The sequence below is a fragment of the Megalopta genalis genome, chromosome 5 (genome assembly GCF_051020955.1).
Source record: "Megalopta genalis isolate 19385.01 chromosome 5, iyMegGena1_principal, whole genome shotgun sequence".
Taxonomy (NCBI): domain Eukaryota; kingdom Metazoa; phylum Arthropoda; class Insecta; order Hymenoptera; family Halictidae; genus Megalopta; species Megalopta genalis.
The window spans coordinates 16,483,865-16,500,401 of record NC_135017.1 but is presented as its reverse complement, the minus strand read 5'-3'; the positions used below and the strand labels follow the sequence as shown (position 1 = coordinate 16,500,401).

The 16,537-nt window shown below is 49.9% G+C and overlaps 2 protein-coding genes and 1 long non-coding RNA gene across 5 annotated transcripts; all 3 read right to left on the bottom strand.

Moving 5' to 3' along the window:
* Positions 1 to 346: 346 nt before the first annotated feature.
* LOC117227446 (uncharacterized) lies at positions 347 to 1,333 on the bottom strand. Of its 3 annotated transcripts, none has more exons than XM_076522186.1 (3): positions 989 to 1,333; positions 757 to 913; positions 347 to 575 (listed from the first exon to the last, which is right to left on the bottom strand). In XM_076522186.1, exons 1-3 carry the CDS (start codon positions 1,119 to 1,121, stop codon positions 440 to 442), a joined length of 426 nt encoding a protein of 141 aa, XP_076378301.1. In that variant the 5' UTR covers positions 1,122 to 1,333; the 3' UTR covers positions 347 to 439. The 3 variants fall into 3 exon arrangements, with proteins under 3 accessions (XP_076378301.1, XP_076378302.1, XP_033338588.2); XM_076522187.1 differs by having other exon boundaries at positions 1,022 to 1,333; XM_033482697.2 differs by having other exon boundaries at positions 757 to 1,333.
* Positions 1,334 to 1,481: 148 nt separating this feature from the next.
* Positions 1,482 to 12,690, bottom strand: LOC117227440 (MAP kinase-interacting serine/threonine-protein kinase 1). Its single transcript, XM_033482687.2, has 5 exons — positions 11,392 to 12,690; positions 9,154 to 9,300; positions 6,811 to 7,167; positions 6,121 to 6,691; positions 1,482 to 6,026 (listed from the first exon to the last, which is right to left on the bottom strand). Exons 1-5 carry the CDS (start codon positions 11,444 to 11,446, stop codon positions 5,555 to 5,557), a joined length of 1,602 nt encoding a protein of 533 aa, XP_033338578.1. The 5' UTR covers positions 11,447 to 12,690; the 3' UTR covers positions 1,482 to 5,554.
* LOC117227447 (uncharacterized) lies at positions 7,475 to 9,147 on the bottom strand. The gene is made up of 2 exons (XR_004492072.2): positions 7,846 to 9,147; positions 7,475 to 7,784 (listed from the first exon to the last, which is right to left on the bottom strand). It is a non-coding gene; the product is annotated as an uncharacterized LOC117227447 (long non-coding RNA).
* Positions 12,691 to 16,537: the final 3,847 nt, after the last annotated feature.

Sequence of the window (16,537 nt, the reverse complement as noted above, 5' to 3'; positions counted from 1 at the left end):
GCATTTCCTCAGCCTCGATTTCGATTGGCTGACCTCTCGAGGCTTTCTAAATGGCGGGAAACCAAGCGATCCAATAAACGCGCGCTTGCGCGCGCTGGCTTTCTCCTCTCTCGCTTTGCTATACTTCTACTACTTACAAATTGCAAATTACAAATTACAAATTACAAATTACAAATTACAAATTACAAATTATAAATTGTAATTTAAATTAGAAATATACGATAGAAATATATTGTACCGAGTATAAAGTATCCGATTCGATTTCCTATTCCGTTTTGCATCGGTTTCCGACACATTATTCGTTCGAAAATCTAATCGAGAGAAGGAGATAGGTAATTATTACAGATTCGTTGCTATTATTATTATTATTATTATTATTATTATTATTATTATTATTATTATTATTATTAAACGTGGCAATTTCTCATATTTTCTCGTGTCAATGTTTCGGAACGTCGAGCCTTCGATCTTCGGCGTAAACTTTCATTTGAAAATGCACCAAATCCGAAGTTTTCTTGTGAAAGTTGAAACGAGAATCCTTTGGTCGTATTCCCTGTTCGTGCCACCATCCGTACCTGCGAGAAACAAAAAGAAGCAAGTCTCGGTCGCCCAACACGTTCGAAACAGATACGTTTGAACTTGAAATAGCAATTCCGTGGACCGTGGCGCGTACGCGTATGCGTACAAGGTGCATGCAAGGTATACGAGGTGCATACGTATCGAATCTTAGGTTGCGTGATATGGAAATTATATTACGCGTGACTGGACAGCAATCGATACGGATAACAATTAAGATCCGTGGGTGATTTTTTCTCTCCGGGTGTAATATCGTCGAGCGTGCGGCTTTCGTTCGGATCGTTTGCACCGCCGCTTTCGCACTGTCTCGAATAGAATTTCGGCGCGATCGAGTCACCTGCAACGATCACGAGAATCACGGATAAAGGAACGTTTGTCCGTTTTGCGAACCAAAAGAAAATCATGTGCGTACAGTTCGTCTTGAGCGTACGAACGCTCGATTTACCGAGAATCTGATCCTTGGAGAAGCACAGCTTGAACGGTGGCTTTTCCGGCACCTTCCTGATCGTCGGCGAGTCCGAGTCGCGAGAACTGGTTCGATCCATGGGATCTGCTGGATCGCGCGTATTCCAGAGATTACACGTATACAGACACTGGATACGAGTACGATGTCGTGTCCTCGGGGGAGTACCGGTTTCGTCGAAGATCGACGGACGAAAGCGTCGCGCGAGTCGATCGCAACAAGCGTCAACTCGGGGATGGTACACATATTTGATCAATATTTTCCGACTACGCTGGAAATAAATACTACCGGAAAGAAGAAAAGGGGACCTACCATCGTTCCATCGTTGTCCTCTCGTAGCGCTCGCGGATAATATTAATTAGAAAAATGATAAAAAAATCGTTCTCGTTTCCATTTCTTGGAATCAGAAATAAGCGGTAATCGCAAATTTATTGCTCAAAAATTTCTCAATTAAATGCTATTTTATTAGGAAGCTTACACAGTTCTCGTAAGACTCGCAGAATCTTTAACACGAGAACAATGATGGCCCGCTGAATGTTCTCGATCGTATCGCAATATGGTTTTGTCATCTTCCGTGTTCTTAATCGCAGCCAAGCATACCTTGCAAGAGCCACAGATATTTCATCAGATCTTTTTTACGCAGAAATATGGAATTTGTATCGATGCCAGCCATTCGAAATGCATGCACTCCTCTCTCTCTCTCTCTCGCTTTTCTTACTCCTGATCCGTTCTCGCTCTTTTATTGCTCCCTTCTTCTCTTTCTTCGCTCCCCGCAAAGAAGAACTTTACAAGATTTCGCATCTTTTTCATGAAAAAAGATGAGCATCCGTCTCTTTTTGCAATTCCTAAGTTGGCCAGATATGCGGCTCGAACCGAATCATCCGAAGATACGGTAAAACGCGATAAAGATCAACCGATAGCGATGCATCGTATTTCCATATGAAAAAGAATGTAGTATGCGAGTTGCTTGTTTTGTGCCATTGTTTTTATAGAATGAAAACGAAAGAGTAGAAATGTAAAGTGAAGAAAAGAAAAGAAAAGAAAAGAAAAGAAAAGAAAAGAAAAGAGAAGAAACAAATGCTGTTCACCGGATTGTGCGCGTACGACTCGTAGAATCGCGTTCGCAACTTCGTAGGACTCGTCGCAACGTCTGTGTAACGAAGTAACGGACGATTAGTTTCAGCGTTACGCGAACGGCATTCGAAATGGTGAGCGATCAATTTTATGAAAAGTACGAACGAGTGGTACGCGTGAAATCTGCAATTGCAACCGAGAATTTTGACTTCGAAGGAAAATATCTCGTATACCGTTGTCGACGAATATCGCGTACAATCCGATGCGAATGAATGTTCGCTTCTACGCTTTCCTCCCCGGATATTCGACCGTACCGTGCGCAAACGTTTGTTCATTTTCAAGAGGAAAGATTCGTCGGTATGTAGCACAGCGGTTTCTTGGTTCGAAACCTGACGAATCTATTAGAAACATGTTTCGCTTAAACGCCTAGCATCGTTGTTCTCGTACGAGAACAAATTCGCATTTCGCGTACATCGTTCGTCGCTCTCTCTCCCTCTCAGTCTCTCTATCTCGCTCTTCTTCTACGCGCACGCACACGCGAGTACGCGCGAACTCTCAAACTCGCATACTCGCACGATTCTCATACTCTCGTACTCTCATACTCGCGCAATTCTCATTTTCACGGCTCATTTTCGTATATCGACATGCAAACAGGCCACCGTTCTTAACTTTGTATTTTTTTTCGTCTTTCTACTCTGTCTATCCGAGTGTCCGTGCGTCGTTCAATTTGTCCCTGGTACGCGTAATACACATTCAACGACGCGCGCGCAAATATTACGATTATAGAACTATGTTATGGCCGTAGATTTCTCATCTGCGTTCTGGCTTTTCATTTTTAGTAAATTATAGGGTTTTTCTTATTACCGTTCGTCCTTTGGTTTACCAATTTTCACGCGTTAGTCGGTACTAGACCTTCCTCTCTATGTATGCGCCGCGTACGCCGAGCCGGCGTTCGTCGCGAGAGTAACCGTTCGCGTCGTTATCGGCAATGCTCGAACAAAGTTTTACAAAGTGGTAGCACGCGAACCGCGAAGAACCGATGATCGACCGTCTTTTCGTCCAAAAGCTTCTACGCGAGAATCTATCGAATTCCAAAAGAAAGAAAAATAACGAAAAGGCAAAAAAAAGGAAGAGAAAAAAGGAGGAGACAAAAGAAGCGGTAGCGAACGCGACGACGATGGTAGTATCGTTTCTCGGATCTTACGAAAACAAGACCGATAAATATCGTGCGGCGTGTTAATTTAGTTTTCGCACTCTACTTCGTAAGCGTGTATCGTAAAAATAAAACGGCTGGTTTCAACGACTTCGAAAGATTCGTAGACTCGGACGAATCGAACGGTCGAAAATTCGTCGTCGCGTCTCGATTACACTGTGTTCGGTATCGTTTCGTTTCGTTTCGTTTAGTTTAGTTTAGTTTAGTTTCGTTCTGTCCGACATAGTACAGAGTCTAGAGTAAATGGTTTTCCCTTCGAAAAGATCGATGGTTGGCGAGAGGAAAATTATAACGCGCGCCATGGACGACCGTCGCCACAGAATAAACGTTTTCCAGGACTACGTCGAAAGAAGGAAGAACACCGAGCATCGACCAGTGACTTTCGGCAGGCTTCGACTTGGAGCGTGTACACACCTGCTGCGTTATCCTAAAATCTATCCGTAACCTTCGTAGGTTTTCCCGAACGCGATAAATCTGCGATTAACAAATCGAATTTACGCGGCTCGATAGAACTCCCCTGAGTAAAAAATGCCCGTCTCACAGCGCGGACCAACAACGCGCAAAACTTGAAACTCGAAACTCGAAACTCGAAACTCGAAACTCGAAACTCGAAACCGATCGACTTTCGAAAAATTTGGAACAATTTCGAAAACCAGAATTGCTTGCCAAACGAATACAGCGGCGGAACGAGAGGTTCGTTCAACCGGAGAAAATGATCGAGGCAAGATCGATGTTGGTTGAAAAGCAGCAACTCGCGGAGGCACTCGAGCAACGAGGCTGCGACTGTGAGAGCGGGTAGACGATAAAATGATGTTTTATCGATAAAATTCTAGAAAAATACGTAACGGTAATTAATTGATAATTTCGTATAATCTATGTTTGCCGGGAATACTTCTCGCTAACATTTTTGCGTTCTCTTCTCTTTCAAACGTTCCGATCGTTTTTATCTCATCTAACTCTTCCCTCCCACCCCCTCCTTCTTTTCTCTTCGCGTCTATTCGTCTTTCTTCCCAACACCTTTCCCTCACGCTCGCATCTACACCCTTACGACGCAGGTACACTTTTTTCTGTAATGTTTGTTTTTTCACCTTTTTTTGGGCTTTTCGTATTTTCTTTAAACTAATCTTTAATCTTCCTTACGTGCTAAACTTCCTACAAAGATACTTAAAAGACATTTACAAAAGAAATGGCCGTAATTATCACCCCTATTGTTCTCTCTCGATGCAAAACTCGTTCGTTCCTTTCTCGGACACGATACTCGCGACGTTTTCGAACTTACAGTCTACTACATCCTTAGATTCCTACTGAGCAAACTATTCGTAACATGCACCAAAGAACGCGTTTGTATTATTTGTCTGATTTGTCGGCGCTACTCGCTATTTCTGGTGTTCTCGCGAATGCGTCGGGTTTCGAGCATGCGCCCTATCAATTACGTTCGCGAGACAAGAGAAATTCGGACCGTCTTCGAAATCTCACGAAAACTACAAGATATAATGCGAACATACTCTTCTCTCGCGATCGTCGATATACTCGTATCCGTCGTGTCCGCCAAATAATCTATGATTTAACCGAAACGTATTCGCGATTGTTCGTTCGTTAACTCGCTTTCTCGCGTAACTTACCGCGACCCTCGTGTAAGAAGTTGTTCGGTTCGCGCGGATTTTTTCAAATGAAATCAAATTCGTAATCTCGATCTCGAAATGTTTGCGCGAGCGTGGTGCAGATCGTGGATAGGAAGCATTGCACGAGGATGGAACACAACCCGAATAAACGCATCCAACGACGCAGGTGGAAAGTTGGATGCCCTGGCAGGCACGACGGACAACGAAGCCAAACCATTGTTATCGTAGCGATCGCGATCGTCGTCGTCGTCGTCGTCGTCGTCGTCGTCGTCGTCGTCGGTCGCGTCGACGTACCGTTACACAGCAGGATGGTTCCAGTCGCGGGTCGTAGTCTGTGTTCAAGTGTTCTCGCGTGTCGTTAAACCAGCCTGATCGTACAAGATCGGAGATACGCGGAGTCGTGCGAACCTTGTCGCTATCAATGATAAACCGTCGATGGATAAAATCGCTGCTGCACGCTTTCGTATTCCTATACGCAAACGTGTAAATACGAACGTTATTTGTAGCGTTACCAAGAAAGGAGGCGTAACCGCACGGAGATGGAAAGACGGTCGGTCGCGTCGATGTCGTCGGTGTCGTCGGCGTCGTCGGTTTCGTCGGTCGTGTTCAGCCACTTGGAGACGCGATCGCAGCCGCTTTGTTGGTTTGTCGTACGAGCAGATCGGAACGCGCCTTGAGACGTCGCTGCATCAGCCGGCTCTCGCTGGGCGGTGATAAACCGAACAGCTGATGCAGCGACGAATCCTTTCCGATCAAACGATTCTTGCCGATGGTCTTCGGATCGGAAAGATCGATGCTCGAACGAATCGAGCAACACTCCCGCCGATGCACGTTGTTCCCCTCGAACTCGCCGGAAGAATGGGTGGCGCAATGTTTGCCGTGCTCGGACAGCTCGCTGCTCGAATCGGACATGTGCCCGTACGGATGATTATCTTCGTCGGTGGAGGAGGTCGACAATCTCGGCTCCCTGTTTTCCGTCAATTCCTCCAGATTCACGGAAAAGTGTTGAAGTACCACGCGATTCACAGCCATTGCCGATTCGGCAAACGTCGAAAGTTCTCTCGCAGAATTGTTCCTCCTAAACGAGAACCGAGCAATATTTCATTATTTCCATCGTCTACGATACGCGTACGATATATACACGGGTGTGTACCCCGGGTGTGTTCACGAACCTGATGATGTGAGGAGTCGTGAGAGATTTCTCGGTGTTATCGACCGAACTGGGGCCCGGATTGATCCACGGATGTTTCAGAATGGATTCGGCGCTCAGCCTCTGATGAGCTTCCTTGACCAGTAGGCCTCTGATCAGATCTTTCGCGTCCTCGGAAATGCATCTCCACTCGTTGTCCGGAAACTCGTACCTACCCTCTTGAATACTGGTGAACAACAGCTCTTGGCACGCCTGACAGTTCTCTCCCCTCTCCCAGCCGCAGTCGGTACCGCAATTCCCGTAGAACGGTGGATAGCCGCACAAAAGGATGTACATGATCACGCCGAGGCTCCAAAGATCGCAACGTTTATCGTAATAATTCGCTTCGCCGATGAAAGCTTCGACCACCTCCGGGGCCATGAAGTCCGCGCTTCCCACCGGCGTCAAAAGCTGCGGCGTCGCCACAGGACTGGACAGCGAGTTGTTGAACTTGATGCCGGAACCGAGATCGAAGTCGCAGACCTTGATCGGCGTCAGCTTGTCGGGACACACGCACAATATGTTCTCGGGCTTTAGGTCCCTGTGGGCGATTCCTGTAAAGGACGAGACCGTTTTATTTATCCGTTTCTCCTTTGGTCGAAGCCAGAAACGAGAAGAAGAGCGAGAACGAGACCAAGAGCAACGCGAAACAAGCGATTACCATATAATGTACCTTTTTTGTGAAGAAAATTTAACGCGCTGGCTATCTCTTTGATTATCTGACTCGCTTCCCACTCGCTGAAGTGGATCCTTTCTTGGATACGGCTCAACAATTGACCTCCGTTGACCTTCTCGAATACAAGATAAAATTTCTCTTCGTCCTCGAAGAACTCGATCATTTGTATGATGTTCGGATGCCCCTGACAATGATGGAACGTTTCGACCTCTTTGAATACGCGCGTCCGCGCGTGACCAGGTATTTTGTCTATTATTTTCACCGCATACTCCAGATCCGTGTAGAGGGATCTGCACGTCTGTACAGAGGCGTAAGCACCCTCTCCAAGAACCTCGCCGGTCAATTTGTACAGTTCTGCAAAAAGGACGGAACAAGGTGAACAGATTGGTAGATTCGATTCGATACGAGTTACACGTTCCACGCACCCTCCGTCGTCTTTGAATCGATAGAAATTTTATACGACGAATTCGAGACGAATCGCGAGAGTTCGATTTTGTCGTCGGTCCGGGGGCGAAAGTCGAGTGCCTCTATCGGGATAAACGAAACATCGAGATCGGCCGAGTTTTGCTCGGTGCAACGCAGTCAATGTTAAGGTCGGCCAGAGCTAACCCGTGTGGAAACTGTCGTGTCCCCCGAAGTACTGCTATTCTCTTTTTCCCTCTTTTTCTCTTCCCTATTCGCCTCTCGACGTTTCTTCGTCGCTCCGTTCGCCGGGGTCCCTACTCCTCTCAACGCATCGACTTCCGTCCCACATTCTACCCGCGCGTGGTTCGCTCAACGATGCTACTATTGCGCGCCGTTGCTGTCAACCCAACTGCTATCTTCTCGCGGATCCGTCCGTTCTCTCGCCCGTGTCTCTTCTCTTCTCTTTGCTCTACCCGGGCTCCCGGTATAGCAAAATGTCCTCCTCCCGGCTTCCCGGCTTCCCGGAGACCGTGTTCGCGCTCGTCAAGACCAAGATGTACACGGTACTGCGTGACAACAACAATCGTAACCGTAACCGATAGCAGACAAATAGAAGGGTGCTTCTACCTTGTCGTCGTCGACGTAGCGGTAGCGCTAGCAACGGTAGCGGCTGTCTTCGCGGTCGGGTCCACCGTTCGTCCTCCCAGATGCCGCGAAACGTAAAATTGGCTCGGGATTAATTCGGGAACTCTGACGTCTTCGAAAAATGGTACGCGATCACTAAATTTACATTCGACCATCGTTGCTACAACGTACAGCGTTCTCTTCGATCAACGACAATTTAACCCGCGAAACAAAGCGATCGTCAACGGCGCAATTAGCGTTGCTCGGGCACGTTCGCGGAGGAGTCGATCGCGTAAAGTTTCGTCGACGGAGCAAACAGCTCGAAATAGAAATGAAAAAAAAGAAAGAAGAAAAGAAAACGCGTCGTAATTCGTAGATATCGCGTTTCTCGAATCGCATAGACGGGTTACCAGCTAAAACAAATACGCGTGTGTATGTATATATATATATACATACGTGTACGTATCGCTCGCAATTAGAGATAACAAGTAAAAACGTACGTTTAACACCTTATCGACCCGGATGACTCAATACCGCGTCGAATTGAAACAACATCCAATTGTCGTCTGTTAAGGATGACGCAAGAATCCGTCGGATGGATATATGTAATCCGCGAAAGCCGGGGCCTGGTCCGCGTTAGGACGAATCTGGTGAACGCGTCGAACAGAAAATTACGCCGATTCGGCCGATTCGCGGCGAGGGTAACGCGATGGAAGCTTCTCGAATACGACGTTGCTCCGCGAATCGATCGTGGCACGGTGACGTAATCTTCGTAAGCCGGTGAACTCGATCGGTGCGACGGTGCACCACCGGGTTGCTCGTTATCGGTAAACTCTCGGGAACCGATCGGGTCGTTTCTCGGTGTTCGACGAACGAACGCGTACGAAATCGGCGTTCGATTCGATCGGACCGCTTCCGCGTTCGCGGATTCGTCGCCGGCCGTTGCACCGGCCGGTCGATGCGAACAAGAATGCGAACGCGAACGATACCCGAGTTCGCGACTGCCGATCGATTCGCAGCGGCTTGCGTCAGAATTTCTCGAACGTTCTGAACTTGGACAAGGTCGGACGGCCGAACATAACGCAAGTCACCGAAGCACGAATGACACATAGAGCACGCTGTCGCGAGACCGCGCTACGCTGACCATACGCAACGTAGCATCGTACGCCGGTCGTGTGTCCCGAGAAACACGGATTTCGTCGACGCTTCGCGGCACAGGATCGACCAACGAAACATTATTTCGTCCTGCAGAGAGAGAGAGAGAGAGAGAGAGAGAGCACGTCCGTGACTTCTTCGCCCGTCGATATTTACCTTGGAAGCAAGAAGACATCAACGAAGATCCGGAACGCTTCTTCTTGCGCCTCTTGCGTCTGGCTTCCTCCTGACGAGCTTGCACCGCGCTCATCGATTCCCCCGACTTGTTCACGGTGTCTCCGCGACCGATGCAACCCGTATCCTCTGCAACATACCGCGAAACATTTTCGAATCGTTCAAATTTGTCGCCGTTTCCAAGATCGTTCTCGTTTCCCTGATCGCGTCTAGAATCTGGAACGAGACCGTTTCGACCGCGTCGGTGATCGACGTTCGTTTCGCGCTTATATTTTATCGCGAGTACAACGGCAACGATATATTTTACAGCGTCGGTGTGGTGGATAAGCGACGAGCGACCGTACCCCGTTCGAACGGTAGCGCGACTCGTACGCTTGCGGGCCACGAGATCGTTTCGTCTCCGTTGAAAAATCGACAGGATCCGAACGATCGAACGTCGACGCGGCAGTTTGGAAAAGCGGAGAGAGCGTGTCGCGGTGAATTTTTTCCTCTTTACAAATACGTATTCCGGTTCGCCGAATCGATGGCAACGGAGACGCGACAACGGTCGGTACGCGATCGAGAGTTCAACGACTGGCACAGAAAAGCAACGCCGCCATCTTATGCGAGATAGGAGCGTACGATAACGTCGTTGCATCCACCGAACGAACCGGCGTCGAGCGAAAAATCTCGAGCAGATCTTTGAAATTCTATGCACGCCTCTCTTCGCCTATCGTTCCATCGAAAGATTCGCGTGCACGTATTTAAACTCGCGTCGCTCTCGTTTCCGGCTTTTCTTCGTTATCGGCGGCCACCGGTCGACTCGACTCGACTCGACTCCTGTTTTCTTCGATTCGCGATTCGCTCCCGAGGAACACGGTGTACCGAGCCTCGTACAAATCTATTTCCTTTCGAACCCGACACGCAATTTGCGTTACGAAATCAGTTTCTTGTTTGGTTCGCGTAGGTCGTTAACGTTTGCGCGGAGAGCAACGACTCGTTCGTACGCGCGTACGCCTAACTGCGAGGGGGTTGCGAATATTTCTGGAAAATTTAGGATTTCGTTCGCGTCTCGTCGGCGCGACCCTTGTTGCTCGACGAGCTTTCGCTTACATAACTTCGAGACTACGATTCGAAAGCCGCTAGGTGGGTAGGTAGGTAGATAGGTATGTAGGTAGGCAACGTGGTGCCGCGTCGATCCCTTTGTCCTTGAAATCGAACCCTTCCCTTTAATGGAGGGGGCAACGAATCTGTGGCGCGCAAGGACCCTTCTGCCTTCTCCTGCCGCTCTCCGATCCTCGGTCACCCTCCTCCTCCTCCTCCTCCTTCTCTTGCCCCCTGCCGTTCTCGCTGCCACGATCGCTTCTCGCACACGCACGCGAACGCGGATACTTTACCCCTCCCATAATTCCTCTTTTCACGGAACGTTCTCCGTGCCGGCTTGCCCTTAGAACGGCGCCCTTCGCGATACGCGCGTCGAACTCGAAACGATACGACTAACCCAATTCGACCCTTGAAAATATATAAGTTGGCGTCGCGTCGCGCCGCCCAACGTCGCCCAGCTGTACGCGTTACGCGTCGCGTTTTCGATCGGCCGATCTTTCGCGGTGCTGCCGCGATCCGCTGAAAAAGTTGCTCCGAAAGACTCGCGAATATTATTGCTCGCGTACATGTCCAAAAGACGACCGAGGGTTTCGTCGCGACTGTAACCGCGACTACGGATACGTCGAAACAACGACGCGTAGGTTTGGCGGCGATGGTACCCGCTACATTCGCGAAGCATGCATAAAAGCTACGGCGAGGCGCGACAGAACGGTTAGCCGTGTGCCGGCTTCGAGAAAGTTCTTTCGTCGAGCAACTTCGAGCGGTCCGCCTCCGTTCGGTGTTCTCGCCGATTCTGCTACGTATTCCGATGGATTTCACGCGACGTATCGAAGCGTTCTCGACGCATGTATGCGTGCGTGCGTGCACGCACGTACGTGTGCACGCAACAACGTGGAACGCGAACAGAACGAGATCGATGCGAACGACGAAACTGTCGCGGGGAAAAAGAAAAAGGTTGAATCGACGCGACGATGCGAACAGTGATTTGTTTAAAAAAGAACAAATTTGTCGGTCGAGTGTGGGCATCGGTGTGCGGTTCGAGCGCGCGATCGAGAAACGGGAACGCGTCGCGTTCTACTCGGCTCGTAATAAAATCGAGTATCGCCAAAATTCGACGAAATAAAAATATCGTCCTACCTCTGTTAGCCTCCAAACACCCGTCCTCTCTCTCTTCCAAGATTTTCTCCACCATTTTTGTCCGCGACACGGTATCGGCGTCGCAGAAATTCAAATTCCTATTCGGTTCCCTTTTCCCTCGACTAACGACGGTGGAACGATCTTCCCTTAACTCGGTATCAATAATTGTAAAAAAGAGTCAGTCGTATATACAAAAACATCTATATACACTAAGAGATACTGATATAAATCTTCGTTCCAGGCAGGCACTTGGCGATTGCTTTATACTTCGTACACGCGCAACGTCGCTCCACTATTCGCGATATACATGCGAACGCGTATATCGGCGTAGAGAACAGTATTTTCTCCTTTCCTCTTGTTTTCTTCCGCTCTATTCTCCTCGATTCGTCTTTCTCCCTCTACCGACGTGTACTCCCGGGATAGATCGATGTATATCAGTGTCGGTATCACAGATATAAATAAATATATAAAGGCTATCTACTCTCCTGTGCCCTTTTGGCTCTCACGGTTTCTTCGAACGGCAGAAGCCGCTCTCTCTCTCTCTCTCTCTCTCTCTGTTGTGTAGTCGATGATACGCGCGCGTTGTAGCTTGTATGTTTTCGAATAAATACTATCACAGACTTTGACACTACACTTTTTTTTCCTCTTCTTTCGGTTGGTTTCTCTCCTTGGTCGTTCCGGTTGTATCCAGAATTCTCGTTTCGCGTCGCAGGTGTTGCTGCTCCCAACCACGTCCGATATCAACCGATCGATCAGAAACTTCTCTCTCGATTACCTTCGATCCGATTGCGTTCCTCCGATGGGCGAGTCTCCGACAGGAAATAAGCGAATTTTCCCGATTCGTCGACCGCCGACAAACCTCGCCTACGTCCGCTCCTCCCTCGGTGCTTCGTCTCTTCTGCTCGAAGATGTTTCGCCGGGTAAACCAAGGTTTCTCCGTTTGCGAAAATCTCGCGGTGCTCGGTGCTCCGTCGTAATCGCGGGTAGCGAAATCCGGGCTCGGAAGCGCATTAAAAATCCTTAGACTAACGCATCGGTTCTCTTCGTTCACCTTCCCTCACTGCTCGGCAGCTGGTTTCCGACTGAATCTCGCAAGATGGTCGCTTCGCTTACCAACATCCCCACCGGTAGCTGCGCGTCGCGCGTTGCGCCGTTCGCTGTTTCCCGTCGTTCCTCGCCGTTCCTCGCTGTTCCTCGCCGTTCCTCCTCGAATCAACCGTTCCCGTGTCCGCCGGTGTACGCGCTCGCGCTCGCTCTCGCTCTCGCACGCGGCACCGCTTCGCCTCTTTCTTTCTCTCCGTCCCTTTCTCTGCGCCCGCTCTTTCCTCCGCGATTCCCTTCCCTCTTTCCTCGACGAACCGTACCTTACCACGGCTCTCTCTCCCCACCCGTTCCGTTCCGTTCCGTTCAGTCGCTTCCACGTAGGATCGCCTGACTTCGTCGACGCCCTCTGAAAACACGTTGCGCCGTCGAGCCGCGAGAGACTCGCGCCTTCTGTCACGTAGCCCTCTCGTCAGAGGTTCTCATCTCTCGTCGTCGTTTATCCGATCGTACGTAGAATCGGGTGTAACAAAATTTTCATCGGTCGTAGAAGAACGCAGACTCGATCGGCGACAAATCGATGTTCCCCCGACCCCTTTGTCGCGGTCGGTGTTGCTCGCGGAACAAAATACGCTCGATTCGTACGCGATGGAAACGCGATGGAAGCGCGATGGAAGCGCGATGGAAACGCGACGAGATCGCAGCGTCGACGCTCGTCGACTGCAATCGCCACGTGCGATTTCCTTTCCAGAAGATCCTCGACGATGGATCGTCGATGCTCCGACGCCGTTGCGACCGGCTCCGACATCGCGTGAGAGTCACTGATCGTTCCGATGCGATTGGAATTAGCTCACCGTTAAAAGCGCCATCTTTGGCGTACAACGTTCTGTCGAGGTTTCTGTGAAAATGTGTCGTTTGCTCGTTCGTCGGCTCGTTCTCCGACTCGGGCATTACAGATGTTTACATCTGGTATCGTTTACACCCCGAATCGTCGAGGACAAAACCAGATAAATGTATGGGAAGCGACGCCGGCGTTCGCGTCGCGTGGCCTCGCGACCCACGGCCTCGCCGGCGTCACGGCGTCGCAGCGTCGTCCGGCGTCGCCGTCGCCGTCGCGTGTTGCGTGTCTTTCGGGTGTAGATGCGCGCGCGCGCGCGCGCGCAATGGCTACGGGCCACGGAAACGTAATATGTACGTATGTATGTATATTTATCGTATCCGTGTACGTACGTACGTGGGTAAAACATATCGTGGTAAAACAACGACGTAGATCGTAGAACGCAGAAGACGAATCGAGTTGGTGTGCGACCCGCGTATCGCACACCGATGCGTACCGCTTTCGTACGCGATTCTACTCGAGTCCGATCAATTTCGTATACGGTATACGTATACGGTAAATCCTATAACGTTCCAACGATATTACGATTTCGGTGTAACGCCGTTCTTCGTACAACCTGCTATTCGGTGAAACGAAAATATGTAAAACGAGACGAAGGCGTCGACTCCGATATCGGCGAACCGTCGACGCTACGAACCGTGGGATAATCAATTTGTGAAATTATTCTGCTCGAATGTACGTATTTGTACGACAAGGAAAAGGAGAATAAGAAAAAGCAAAGAGGAACGGGAAAGGACACGCGAACATCTATCGCTTCAGCTTTCGTAGCCTGTAGCCTGTAGCCTGTAGCAAGTACGTACGTAGCAACTAATTGCGAGCATGCAGCATCGAATGTACATTGTACGTGTACGCGCGCGCGCGCGAGACCGATACGCTCGCGCACCCAGTCGTGTACGCGTACACTCCCAAACGCCGCGACACCTCTGCGCGAGCACACGGTCGCGCGATCGCACGATCGAGTCGTGCGCAGGCTCGCGTCGGCCATCGAAGTTTGTTTTCAACCGTTCGACATCGCGTGAACTTGTTGCCCGCATAATCGCTACATTATTGCGTCGTAAGTTTATTAGCCGTATTAATATTACGTAAGACCACAGAGCCGGTCGATTGTTTACCTACATACGTATATGAGTCACGAGACGCGTCCTCGTTCGACCGAGTACCGTTTGTTCGACGTTATCTACAATCTATACCTATGTAAACACTCCGGTGTTACGCTTGCTCGTAAACACGTTTCGACGTTCCTTGGGCGGACGGATAACGCGTCTCTCGCGCTTCCATCTTTTCGAGTTTGGCCAAATTTACGATTCGCGAGCTACGACGCGAACGCGACCGATTCCTTTTTTCACGTTTCGCAACGATTGGACGCGTCCGCAGGATTTATACGGTAATAACGTTATCGCGCGGTTGTTGCGTGTTGCGTAATCGGTGCACGATAATCGCGCGCGCGCGTTTCGGACTGTCGCGGCGTTTCGGATCAACGGTACGACAACGACGCAGGTTCGATCGAACGGACGAATTTCGTTTCTCAACTAAATCGAGAATTTAAAGGGCAGCATTCGTTCGTACGAAACGAACGGCGAGCGTAAACCGGTTTTCGCACGTGGCACAAGCTGGTCGATCGGTACAGTCGATCGGTCGATCGCGGGATCGAGCGATCGAGCGTCGTCGGCCGTACGAACGCCCACTTACGATACCGATTCTCTCGACCAACTTTCTTCCACTTTCAAAACATTCCTCCCCTGGAAACCTCTTGTTTTCAAGCTTGCCTAGAAGCGTGCAGTGCCAACTTATAGAATTGGCTCGAATTCGTTCGTTATCTAATTATTCGACGCGCGGTATCGGAACATTCGTAAACACGTGGATCGGTTGAGCAGAATCTGGGAAACAAAGCGTTAAAATAGATTCGTCCACCGGTTTTCCATCACGATAAGTTTTCGATCGTTCGCGCGTAAACATCCGCGTACATATGTACGCGCGAACGCCGGAGATCCTAAAAATGACGGTTGGTTGCGTCAGCTTCGGAACAACACCCGAGACAAGCATCGCAGCACTGCCAAAAGTATCGACTTGGTCGATTCGAACGAGTCGCATTATCGGTCAACGGTTGTCGGTGACTCGTGCGATCGCGTTTATCGGCCAACGCGATCTCTCCTTCTCCGCGTTCTATAAATTGTTACGGACACGCGTTGCTCACCGCGCGGAGTCGAAAACGATTACGCGTTGCCGCGGATAACGCGTACCTACCGTCTCTCGCTACGCGACGTCGCACCGACGAAAATGTATGCGCGTGTACGCGCTTCTTTCGAGCAAAACGAATTTTCCGAGATAAGAATCGACTCGAAGTAAAACGACGACATCCTCTCCGACAACGTTCGTGGAACATGCGTGCGAATCGACGATGGAAAAACTTGCGGAATCGAAACCGGCAAAAATATGATTTCATTCGACTCGGGAAGCTATTTTCCCGATTCTTATTCGGTCGATAACATTCTATATTTAGCGGATTCTCGAGACGACGTCTGTGCGCGCGCGTTGCGTGCACAATGCAACAACGTACGACGCGTGCGAACGCTCGGAACGCGAGAATATCGCGTCGACTACAGAAACGCGAAGCGCACGAATTTACGCGGCACGTCGTCGCTCCGGCGATTCAAGATCGAATACGTTCGAACGCGACGCGCAAAAGTTTCACCTTGTCGAAGGTCTTTCGCCTTCCGCGCGTTGCTCGTTGTCGGCGTCGGTCGTTCCTTTTATCGGACGAGAATTCCGCCGGCGGTAGCGGGTCTTGGCACGCGGCCGCTTCTCTTTCGATTAGGAAGAACTTTTCGCTTTCGAGCGTTCGCGCGACTCGTCGAAAGTTCGTCGGCGTCGGCTAGGATACCGCGATCGAACGATGCGTCGCCGTCTCCCGTCTCGATGCTCCGTCGCCTTTCCATCTCTGGTTCTACATTCGATCCGACCGTGATCGTAAACGTCTCGCAATTACGGTCGCCGTGCTCGGCTGTTTTCGTTTTCGTTTTCGAGGCGCGTCCGTCCCAGCCGTCGCCTCCGTTCCTTTCGATTCTTTATCGCGGAACGTCGCGCGACGGTGATTTCAAGCACCGAGAAAACTCGTCGATTCCGGCATCGCTAACGAGATAACGGCTCACGGGAGGGAACGATCTTTCGATCTTTCGATCTTTCGATTTTTCGATACGAAACGCGCCT